The sequence below is a fragment of the Anas acuta genome, chromosome 19 (assembly GCF_963932015.1).
Source record: "Anas acuta chromosome 19, bAnaAcu1.1, whole genome shotgun sequence".
NCBI classification, from domain to species: Eukaryota; Metazoa; Chordata; class Aves; order Anseriformes; family Anatidae; genus Anas; species Anas acuta.
This window is the reverse complement of record NC_088997.1, coordinates 943,404-955,756: the sequence shown is the minus strand read 5'-3', so window position 1 is coordinate 955,756 and position 12,353 is coordinate 943,404. Positions and strand designations below refer to the sequence as shown.

Here is a 12,353-nt window from a genome sequence, read left to right as displayed (position 1 = left end):
CACAGGAAGGCCAAGGACACGTCATATAACAAGCCTTGCTAGTCCTTTGGAGCTTCTGCTGAGGTCGTTCTGGGTGCCCTGAAATAATTCAGTCTTTTCGAGAGGTCTGCTCCAAACAGACTTGTCCTTGTGCTCCCACTAGTTTACCCCACACAAAAAGGTGCTGAGTTTTGTCCTTCTCTTCCCCTTCTTAAATGCTGTTATCTTTTCTTCCCTGGAAAGAGTAACTTAAATGAGTTATCGGTCTTCTGATGGGGAGAAGGCGATTAAAGGTTGAAACAAACTGAAACTCCCAAGTGCTGTGCTTGTTTACGTTGGGATCTTACAATCACTTTTTCCTTTTCTCTTTTAGGTAAAGCAGATCATGGAAGAAGCGGTCACCAGGAAATTTGTACATGAAGACAGCAGTCATATCATCGCCTTATGTGGTAAATGGCACACAGAAGAATTAACACTGCATAGCCTTACTTTTCTTATAGAAATATATTTATTCTGCTGACGGGGGTAAATACAGGGATTTCAGTATTAGGAAAACATGGAGCTCAGGCCCATGCCACTTCCCTTTACATTTGCTACATCCATGTGTACATTACAAATAAGAAAGTAACTTTTTTAAATGGCATTATCCAAAACCAGTACCAAGCCAGAACAACAAGGGATTTACTAGGAGGCATTAATAGGTTAAAAGTATGCATTCAGAGATAAGTGACTATTAAGCTGCAACCCAGAGAATAACCTGCAAAAGATAAAGTTTTCGCAGTCTTGGGTTCAAGTCTGGCAGCTGCCTTCCAGGTAAAGGCACGTTGTTCTGTAAGTTCTCTCAATCTATTTGTAGAATAAGATCTCTCATTTTGAGTAAAGGTGGCAGAGTCCATCCCAGAAAGCTATTGAAAGAGCTGTTGCCATCTTTTAAAAGAAGAGCAACAACAGAAAACAGAAATCTGTGTGATCCTCAGTGACTTTCATAGCCAGCATCACCACACTGGGTAATTGGCATGTTTTAGATCTTCACAACACTTCTCTGCTCTCCACTGTGACCTGAATGCTGTGTTACAAAAATGGTGCATTTGAGAGGTTGAGGGTCTAGGCTTTGTCACTGTGGATATTCTTGTATATTTTTAAATATAATCAGTGAGCCATTGTGCTGGTGACTTTCCTCATGGCTGTGTTTTGGAAATTACCAAGAATTAACAAGAAAATAAAACTTCGGAGATAATATCACATCCATCAAAGACAGCTGGTGTTTCAGAACTCTCTGTGAAAAGATCAAAGGCTGAATAAATTACAAAACTTGGCTGTTGTTCTCTTGGTTCCTGCAGACTGATTTGTGTGCGTGTGGATTGTGATGATGAAGTGAAGCAGACCCTGTGTGGGCTGGTGGATAAAGAATGCTCCGATGCAGGATTCTCAGTAGGGGCCAGCTCCCAGGAGTTCATACCAAGTACTCCTTTGGAGACTTAGTCACTCTGTTCAGGTGCCTGAAAAGGAACCGTTGAATGTTGGTCCTACACTTCTGTAATCCAGCCCATTATTTACTGGGCTAGTGTTAAATAAAAATTTAACACTATCCATCTGACTTCAGTGTGTGGAAAAATACCACAAAAAGGTATCACTGAGAATTAAAGCTATGAACAGTTCTAGAGGCACATTGATCTGTGAACTCTTGGCTTCTTTCTCCTCATGCTTCAAATCAAAGACCTAACTCAGAGCGATGCTTAAGAATAATTGGAGAACAGCCATCATCTAAACACTTCTGGGTTGCACAGAATGGTGCATTTGCAGCCAAACATACCCGGTTATATGTTAATGACAGTGGAGAGGTTAAGAAGAGTGGAAGTTAGATTTGGCTTTGAAGATAGGTGGATTGTTTAGAGCAGTAAGTATTGACGCACTACTGAACACAGAATTCTGAGAACAGTGACCTTTTTCTGCTGATACCATTCATCAGTATTTCACACTTGCTTGGGGCTTTCCTGGATGCATGAAGAACTTGGCAAATATAGGCTCTTGTATCAATTCTGTTTGAAACAAGAAATCCCAGATTTACTACATGAATGACCATATTCTTTGTCATATATGTGCTCTGCATATACAGTGTTTTGCATCTGTCATTATGTTAAGTATTTTCCTGTAATCTGCTGCATGTTTATATTATAGAGAGGAGAAGGAGTAACTCAGGGAAATGGTCCTGAGATAGGAGCAGGTGAAGAAAACCTTGTTCCGTGTCCTTGCTGCAGGCTGCCTGTTTGTTCTGGATTGCTCTTAGTGCTGTGTGTCTGTTCTCTCTTTGAAATTACAGCCTGTAAGATGTGCTGCAATGCTGATGTAAGGGGTACTGGGGTGGCAGCTATTTCTGTTAGAATTTGGTTGTCCAAAATTAGGAATGCTGTAAAATCTTAATACTTCTCTCTCTCTCCTGCCGTGACTCCGTTTGGGTTTGCGTTCTCAATTTGGTAGGGTCTGAAGAACTTAGAACTCTTCATCAGCTGCCTTACTATTGCCTAGCAGTCCTACCTGTCCTAAGGAAGTATTCCAACCTGCAGAAAGGTTGCTGCTTTGAGCGTACGACTTAATTAACTTTAAAACAGAAGTAGGTGAAGCTGAATCTGCCGCCGTCACTTTGGCTAGTTGAACGGACAGGCTGTTCCCAGTAGGTTGGCCAACTGCTCCTGGCTGGGGTTCTTTGTGTGTGCAGTTCTCTTCCCCATTCCAGTTTTGTGTGCTTCAGGAGGTTTTTCCCTTTGTTTAAAATTAGATTGGCTCAGTACATGAGTCATTTTCAGTGAATCTTTGTTATAAATTTAGAGTTCTTGTGAATCATTTTACTCTCTGCAAGGCTGAGTTTAGCAAGAGCCACTTAAATACAGGGTGTAGTTGATTTTCAGGGCCTGTTTGCACCAGTATCTGAAAATTTCCTAGCTCTCCTAGATCCTAAATGGCTAAAGGTACCACTAGGACTTAAATAGTGAGTGCCACTTTTCCCATGTCCTCAAGTCCGTCTCTGTTACAGTACACACGGGTTTGTAAGGACAGAGAATCATAGAATCATAGAATCATAGAATATCCTGAGTTGGAAGGGACCCTTAAGGATCATCAAGTCCAACTCTTGAGGGATCCTTTAATCCCTCTGCAGCAGGTGTGCTTCGGTCTTCTGAGGGCAGCTGGGGATCAGATGACCTTGCACAGATCTTCATTTTCAGGCCTTTTTCAATACGTTTGGAGGCAGGGGCTCAATCTGTGTCTCAGAAGCAGTGCAGCTGCAGAGCGAGCTAAATTGATGGTTTATTGCTCAGCTGCTTCAGATATGCTGCTGTTACGGCAACTGCTTGTGTTTTGGCAAGGGCAAACCATGCTGGGCTGTGCCGTGTGTGATTTACAGCACGTGTGGAGATTGGTACAGGCAAGCCCCGAGCACCTTGCTCAAGCAGAATTCCCAGTAGCTGTTTCAGTTTTTACATTTTTTGTGGACAGGCATTTCTGTTAGGAACTAGATGTGGATGTTTTCAGCTTGGGTTATCTGGTGCTGTTGCCTTGGCAATGGCAGCTGACATTGTGTTACGTGTGGTCCGTGACTTGTTCAGCCGAGTGCCATCCCTGCAGGCCAGGGACAAACACTGCTGCTCTCCTCCTGCACCCTTCCCTGCACGAGCTGCCCTAAAGGATTTGTGGCTGGCCGCATTGTCACCTGAAGCACAAGCCCTTCCCAGCTTTACATTTCCACGGGAAGGAGGGAAGATAAAGGAAGCTTTTCTTGTATCTATCGCTGTGCTTATGGGATGTGTGTTTACCAGTAACCGGCAAGCTGGGCTTTCCAGTTCAGCACATTGCACTTACCGTGTTTGTCTGTCAGCTACCCACAGCTCGAAGTCGTATTCTGCATGGTTGCCTGTCTTTAGTTCTGACAGCAACAGGCTGCTGGAAGCAAAGAATAAGAAATCTGTTTAAATCAGTTTCATACAGAAAACATTTCTTATTTGTGAATGAATCCAAAGACAAGATTGCCTGAATGTTGATCATGCTCCCTTTGAGAGCATGTAGCTGATGTGAATCTCACAGGGCTGTTTCCTCCAAGTGGTCTCTTTTATTCTGTATCCAGTCAAGATATGTCATTAGCTCGGCTTTTAATATATACTCTCATTTTCTCCTCTCATTAATAAATAAATAAACTCACAAAGAAAAAATGTACAGAAGACTTTCTGGAAGGTGAACTTGTGCTTGACAAGACTGCCTTATCTTGTCAAAAAAAAAAAAAAAGAAGAAAAACTCTGTGACTTAAAAGCAGAACTTTGTAAGTGTCTAGAAAGTGATATTTTTTTCTGTGACTTTATATAGGTAGTGTTAACTCTTCTGGTTTTCTTTCTTCACTTTCTTTTCCCAGTTTTATTGCCGTATTAAATCATAAAGAATGTGTGTTTTTTTATTGTTGTTGTTATTGTTTTATAGGATGAATTATATTAGTTTAGGATTTTTGAAGGAAGTAAGAGATTTGAAGATTAACTCAATTTAATTTAAATTGATTGAGATAGATATCTAACTTATTGGAAAATCTTCAGCTTCTTCCTGAAAATTGCATTATTTTCAAATACTGCTATTTTCTTGTTGTTATGAATCAGTCCCAATATTCACTTCCAGTATTTCTCTTCGTAAATTCCTCCTGTAGTTCAGGATGCTGTGACTTCTTGCGAGGAGCATGAGATGTCTGTAGTAAGTCTAACCGGAGCCTTGGAAAGAGGCTGGACAGCAGCAGCCTTTTGTTCTTTTTCTCCAGTGAACTTGACAAATCTGGAAAGTGACTTCTGGAGCTGAGGTCTGATCAGCACCCTGTGCGGCAGGGCAGGGCAGCGTAGAAGCTCCCTGCTGCGCCTGCAGCGAGTGCAGAGATGTGGGCGCGCGGTGCTGAGCGGTGCCGCCTGCCTGGCTGAGCTCCCTGCCACCCTGGGTGAACGCCAGGCCCCCCGTGCAGCACGGCAGCCCCAACTCTGAGGCGGGTGTGAGAGCCGGGCTGCTTTACAGCTAAATCACCTATCTGAGTAGTAGATAAAGGGAGGTTTATTGCCCTGGCCTCTGCTCCGTTATCGTTGTGGTGTTTGTTTAACGCACTTTGTGTTTTGCTTGTTTACTGCGTCTGCAGAGCTGCAATAACTGCCCCGACTGCCCAAACGCTGTGCTGCGTTTGTGTGTGTTATTTGGTGAAGGAGGAAAAAGAAAGGGGCAGGGGGAGCCTGCAGCTGGAAAAGACTGAAAGCAATCTGTGTGCACGGTGTGTACTTGCTGCTTTATGAATGGGTTATGTAGCCAGAAATTATATTGCTCCTGTAATAATAGTAATTAAATGTAGTAAATGTGCCTTGGTTTTTAAGGTAAATTGATAACTGCTCCAGCTCAAAACAAACTTTGAGCAGACAATACTTCCTCAGTGAAGTTAACTGTATCGCTCTGCTTGGTGTAATTAATACTTAAGTGTAGCAGGGATGCTGCCAAGAACTGGCATTGTACAAAATGTTTAACATTGACTTCATATTTGTTTTAAAGGAGATGTGAACTTTAAATTGAGTTGTAATTAAATTATTGTTTATTGAATGTATTTATGCTTTACCTGGTTTATAATTTAAAGGTGTTCTTATATGGTTTAAAATAAGTCTTGGTAGTTTGTTCTCTCAGAGTAAATATTTTGAGTGTATTAAGTGAATTAATTGTTAATTCTCATACTGTGACATAATAGCCATAAACATCAGGTGGATTACCAAGAGCTGAGGTGTACCAGAGTCAACATGTGTGTTATGTAGGTGTAAATCCAGTGTACCTGCTTGTCCCAGTGAATGTAGCTGCTGCACTATGGAGGGAGGTTAGCAGTGCACAAGTAGAAAAGGTAACATGGTGACTGCAAGGCATGCAGGACTTGCATCTTCAGTGAGATTTTTAATTGAATCAGAGAAGGGTTGAGCAGCATGAAAAGCATATTTTTGGCCTGAATAATAACTCTGCTACCAGTAATTAAACCCATTAATTAAAAAGTGCAGAATCCCCAAGCGGTTGAATTGCAAAGGCCAGTTCTGATTTTGAGCTGTAGAGCGGTACTGAACGCTGTGCTGGGCTTCCTTCAGCCCCTCTGTGAGGACTGCACATTTGCATCGCATGAGTCTCTGCCACGTGGTCCTTGGGATGTGAGTGGAGACAAGAGTGGGGGGGGCGTTCCCCTGCTGTCCCATGCAGCTGTGGCACCAGACCTCCTCTGGGACCTTTTGGGGTTTGCACGGGAGCTGTGCTGGGGACTGGACAGGCTTATTGCTAGGTCACTGCCGCTCTCCGTTCCTTTTCTCCCGTGGTGCTTGGTGCCCACTGTCCTTTGGAGCTCCTTGCGCTGCAGGAGAGGTGACAGCTGCAGCACTCACATCCCTCGTGGCTGTGCTTGTCTCATGTCTAGTTGACCCTGGAGCCAAAGCAGGCAGTGTAATGCCACTGCACAGCTTCCCAAAGTGGCCCCCTCGTTCCTGATGATATTCCTTCTTAAAGCATTATGAGTATTAAGTGTATTTATTTATTTATTTTTGTAGCAGCCAAATCTCTTCTGCCTGTGTGATGATGGAGAAGGAGATGCACAAAGCGAGCTCTGTTCAGGGCACTGCAGTGAGAGGCTGTTTTATTCTGGGGGTGACCTCCAGGTCCATAGCGTAACGCCCAGCCGATAGGGAAATGTTGTACTTCTCAGGATAATTTCTCTGAGGTGTGCAGTACCTCGTCCAGGTTCCCTGTGTATGCTTCAGTGCAGCAAGACCAGAATATCTGCTTTTGACTCTGGACTGGTTGTGTTACATCAGAGCTGGGCTCCAGACTGACAAGAATGAAAATGGCTTCTGTGAAGTACTTGGCTGGTGTTAGTGCTGCCCTTCGGGCACAGCAACCCTGAGGCACTGTCTTTAACCCGTGTGCGTGTTAGCGCACCCCCGGTGTTCCCAGGCAGGGCATCGTGTGCTCCGTGACCTGCTGCCTGTGTGGCGGGCTGGGGGCTGTGAGGCACGAAGTCCCCTCGCTTTTATTTCAGAGAGCCTTTTTATCAAACCTTTTCACAGTTACTTCCCAGCTTTAACCAGGTACAGGAGGTTGGTGCCCCGTTCCTTTTGGAGCTGGCAGACAGCAGGGCAGCAGCTGGGAGGCTGCATCTTCTGCAGCACACCGCCAGACGCTCAGGCTGAGATTGGTTAAGTGCTTAAGTTTCAGGGTCTGCAAATGGTTGCAGGAATGCAATCAAATAGTTTTAATTGAAATCCCGCAGAATGTCTCTGTCAAAGCTGGCAAAGGCAGACCAGGAGGCCTTTGAACATGAGCGTGGCTGGTGACTGCTCCAGGCCGGGAGCGTGGGGAAGCTCGGGGTTAGCAGTGTGCCTGAGCTGCGGGGGGGCCTGCGCTGCTAGTTGGGAGCCCAGGCTGGTAACATGCCTAAGGGTTAACAACACAAATGCAGTTAGTTGTGGGACTGTTTTCTTCATTAGCTTTATGATGACTTGTTATCCCATTTTGCACAAAGTTAATTGTGTTTGAAAGAGAAGATCTAATTAGGAACCAATGACTCTATGATGCTGGAGCTTGTGTTCTGCTTTTTCTCGTTCAGGACCTGAAATCCGAGCAATTATCAGAGTCACCAAGCGTCATGATTGCCAGCCCCGAGTAATGAAAAATCATGAGTCAGAAATATTTTCCTTCATGGCCCTAAGTTACAGGACTGGATTAAAGGTTACGACAGGAAAATAGAATCAACTGAGGAATAGAAATGCATTCTTAAATAAGTTCTTTTGCAGAAATCCTCATCCAGTGATATTCTGCAAGATAATAAAGCTTTTAGAAGAATATCAAATATCCACAAACTTGCAGTAAAATCATGGAAAGTAGCAATGTGGGAAACCTTTCTTTGTTCATTTTTAAGGTGAGAAATAAATTCCCGATAGAAACCCTTTCTCTGCCTCCTCTTCAAAGCATGGCAACAAATTATTAGCAGATGTTCCATGAAAGGAACAGGAAATTGATTTGGAGCTTGCCTGGACCTCATTTTTGAACTGTCCTGCGTGTCTGTGTGCACAACAAGCTGTTCCCAGACAGTTCAGTTGGAGTCGCAGGTTTGCAGTTCCTCTGAAAATCAGTTCCATTAGGAACAGATGCGTTATGCTTTGGGGTTTATAGGAAATTGTCTCAAGGCTTCTAAATAGCATCATATTTCTGGGGTCTGACAAAAAAATAAGAGATCTGTTGCCCCTTTTTCTTTTTTTCTTAGCTTGCAGAGATGTAATGTACATAGAAATAGATGTAAATAACCATTGTCCAAATGGACGTTTTATTATTTTCATGCTTTTAGCTTTCTATCCTTGGCGTTGGTATTTTAGAAAGTGCAGTTAATCAGCTATGGAAATGCAGGTCTCTTGTAAACAAAATACGAGCTTTCCTGTATTTCTGTTCCTATTTGGAAAACAAATGGAACATTTGCAGTGATGAATAATGCTCATGAAATAGTTTACAGAGGTTCTACCTCACTTCATAAACACATTAGCCCAAAGAGAGTACCAGAGATTATCATAATTGATGGGAGGCAAATACTGTTTCACACAAATTTGAAAGCTTTTCGATTGTGCCCCAAAGGTTACTTATAAGTAACGAGCAGAGTGTTACAGAAGGGGAGAAAAGAGTGAATATTAGCTCTGTTGTGAAATCATTTTTTAAACTGCACGTGCTTTTAGCTTGAGAAGTGAAATATGATTTCTTATGCTTTTTACAGCACTCTGCTAAACATTTTACGTTAGTCATGGGCCATCAAATTGGATCGTATTCAATTATTTAGAGAAACCTCAGTTATTTTGATTTGCCCGTAATAGTGTTTAATGGAAACACTTCCATTTTCAGAAGAGTATTGAGGTTCTTGAAACTTAGTGCTCGAGATTTTACAGAGGAATGGTCACCAAATTCCAGCCCTGATGTGTCCTAGCCAGAGTTATCTTTAGAACTGAGGACTGTCCATTCGGATACCTCCCCTGGGGTTTATTGCAAAAGTAATACTAATAAAAGTAATAAAAAGTGTTTTTAAAAGTCTATCTTTTGCAGCTTGAAAGGAAAATGAAATTCAATACGAAAACATATTTATGCCCACACGATTGGCCTAACATCAGGCATCGTGACTTCTCAGCTGAGCAGCCAGAATGAGCTACAGCAGAAAGAGTGCCTCTAACTGCCTTGCTGAATCTCTCTGTCAGCACTGCTGGTGTTGTTCCAGTATAACCGTGATGGGGCTGCTGTAAATAAGAGCGTTAAAATGTACCAGACTTGCAGAGAAGCTGCAAGCTTCAGTTGCCAAAACCTTGTGGTGAAATGAAAAATGGATATATGCTGAAAGAGAGTGTTGGAGGAGTACATCAGGAATGGAAGCGACACATCAGCACAGATAACTCTGATGCATGTCCACATCAAGGAATGCCTGGTAATAAAGCAGGGATTGTACATAACTACTGAGGCATTATCTTGAGGTTGTAATTATAAAGAAAATATTTAACTGAACTTTGCTTACTGTAATCTTACCTTTTTTCTGTTCTATGAAGCAATTTGTTTCTTTTTAACAGGATGTTAAAAGGGGATTGAGACTTAAGCACGTACAATACTGTTTTCCCCCCTTCTTTAAAATGCACAAAGCAGTACCCGTGGGACAAAGGAGCATATTTGGGTATCTCCTCTGCAGTCACTTACTTCTTGGTTAGAACGCGGTACCTCTGGGTGTCTCACCTGCTCTGCACGCACTTCTCAGTGACATGGCATGCTGTAACTTGGGGGTGAGATTGGTTTTGAGCTGGGCAGATCTGTGATGAGTTAGGTACAGCGAGAGCGGCTGGAGATCATGAGCGTCTTACTGCTTGTCATCCTCCTCTTTTCGCTTGTTCTTATTTTCTTGAGCTTCATGAATTCTATTCCCTGTACCCAGTTTCCATGAAAACAAGGCATTTAGCTGTGGTGTTTCTTCCTGTCTAAGGAAAATCTCATCTGCTAAATAAATCCCATAAATGATCCTTCCACAGGCCTTTTCTCTGCTTACCACCCTTCCAAACCCACCCCTAGAGCTCTCTTATTACTCGGTCCATTAACTCTTGCCGAGATTTTGATAGAGGCAAAAAAGGAGAAAAGCAAAGTTGTCGGTCTGACCCTGCAAGAAATATCCCTGCTGAAGTCATAAAAATGTGACGTTCATTAAAACTGTTGGGGACAGAGATTATTTTTGTTGTAAATCAATAACATATCTGCACTTAATTAAATTCAGCAGTGGATACTGCGGGGGATGTTCCTCAAAATTGGCTGAAGTTAATGAATTTTGAGATGGCTGCTGTCAGCTGAATGATAGAAAAGAATTACCTGAGCCGTGTTGATTTTCTTCCAAGCACAGTGCTGCTCCTCCAGTGGGCACATAATGGGTAGCTGTGTTCTTCTGTAGTCAGTTTTTGCTTGTACATATTGTAGCTACAGTGACAGTAGGCAGGCTGGAGATTGCATTATGCTGTGCTTCGAAAGCCTACAACAGTTATTTACCCGTGTGTGTGCAGACAAATAAATAAAAGCGTGTGTGTGTGTGTAGAAGCTACCTGTTTGTATGCAAAACTGCCTGTTGGTGTCTTTGTGATTTTACCAGGTCCCCCAGGAACAGCTAAGCCTTCATCTCTTGTTATGTCTTTCAAGACTGGTAGATTCCAGAAAGGGAAAAATGGCTCATTTTCTTTAAATAAGGAAAGGTTCTTCCAACTATACCCCCTGAAATGTTCTCTGTGTTATATTTGCAGGCAGCAATCTCTCTGCTCTGCACTTTGCAACTGCAGGACGATTACCTTTTTCTGATTTCTTAATAAATAAGGAAAGGTAGCAAACTTGCAGAAACCTGATTTACCTAGGGGGTGTATTACATGCAAGGTAAATGAGTTCTGTTTGTTTTCACCTATTCCCACAAGCCTACAAAATGAATGTCAAGAGCATGCCGTGGAGAATTGATGTAAATCCAAGAGGTGGTCAAGAAACAAGCTAATTCTCTTACAGGCTAACAGAATGCAAGAGGCATAAGCAGCCTAAGTGCAGAGCAGCGGACTTGTGGAGGCCTTTCTGCACAGAGAAGGAGAGGCATGGAGGTTTCCAGGAAGAAGAGTTTGTATTTCCCTGTAGCAAGTGTGCTTTTACTGATTCAATCCACTGGTTAGAAAATAGAGATCTAGTTTTTGTGATAGGTTTAAAAAAAGGGGGGAAAAAAAGAGACAAGGTAAGTGGAGCATGTGCACGCATGCTGCTGTTGTGGGCGATGCTGACGAGGTGCAGTGCAGTGAGATAAGAGCATCTGCCACTGGGCACGCAGAAGACAAAAAGGCCTTGAATCTTCCAGGCAGCTGCCCCCTGACGTGCTGTGCAGCTCTTGTGCAGCTGTGTTAGGGGCGCCTTTCTGCTGCCCTGCACTGAAGAGGTGACACCCATCACCTGCTCCTCTGCCCAGGCGTTGGAATAGGAACGCATCTAGCATCTCCTGCCTCTTCTCTCTCCTCCTTACATCTCTGTCCTTAGCTGGATAAAAGCCACTGTTTGAAACCCAACGTGCATTAAGTCTGGTGTGAAATCAAATTCAATTAGCTATTCTGCAATAATTCCTTTGCATAGAGGAGCTCTGTGAGAAAAGTTGAAGATAGTAGTGTTAGCCTCAGTCCAGTGGTGAAGCAGAGGCGAATGAAGCGACTGGAAGGTCACACAAGTTACAGCTGGGACTAAAACCTAAACCCAGATCTTAGGGTACCTTACACATAAAGCTGGACGTGCTGCATTAATCTCTCATCCCGTGGAACACATATTTTGAGGATTTCCAGGAGTGAATCCCAGTGTCTTTCCCCTTGCAAATAGCCACTACGCGTGTGTTGCAGTCCCTCAGGTACTGATGTTAGGCCAAGTCCTTGTGATGAGAAATGTCATGATGGAATAATTAAATACTGGAGTTTTAGGGGCAGTCGCTGTGGAAATGCCCTCCATGGCAGCTGCAACGTTTGTGAATAATTAAAGCTGTGCCTGCTATGCTTTTCACTAAATTTGCTTCATCAATATTTTATTGTTTTAAAGAAAGAAAAAAAAATACAGCGAAGGTGGGAAGGGAGCCTGTTTCCTAAGCAACAGCAATGCGCCGCTTTGCAGTTATTTTTAAAGGCAGGTTGCTTCATTTCAGATTTGGTACCAATTATTAGTGCGTTGCTTCAGGCATCCGGAAAGCTGCTTTTCTTCTTATATTTCCTTCATTTCTAATTGAAAGGCAGAGCAAAACAGCAGCCGAGTTAAGAGTCTTTGTGATGGTTGCTAGACAGGATCTG

At 43.0% G+C, this 12,353-nt stretch overlaps 1 protein-coding gene across 6 annotated transcripts in view; it reads left to right on the top strand.

The window, feature by feature from the left end:
- Positions 1-12,353, top strand: part of SGSM2 (small G protein signaling modulator 2) — a 47,213-nt gene that overhangs the window by 5,474 nt on the left and 29,386 nt on the right. For all 6 annotated transcript variants that reach the window (XM_068656197.1, XM_068656198.1, XM_068656194.1 and 3 more), the window contains exon 2: positions 353-428. In XM_068656197.1, the coding sequence (XP_068512298.1) occupies positions 353-428 (76 nt within the window). The remainder of the gene's footprint in view (positions 1-352; positions 429-12,353) is intronic.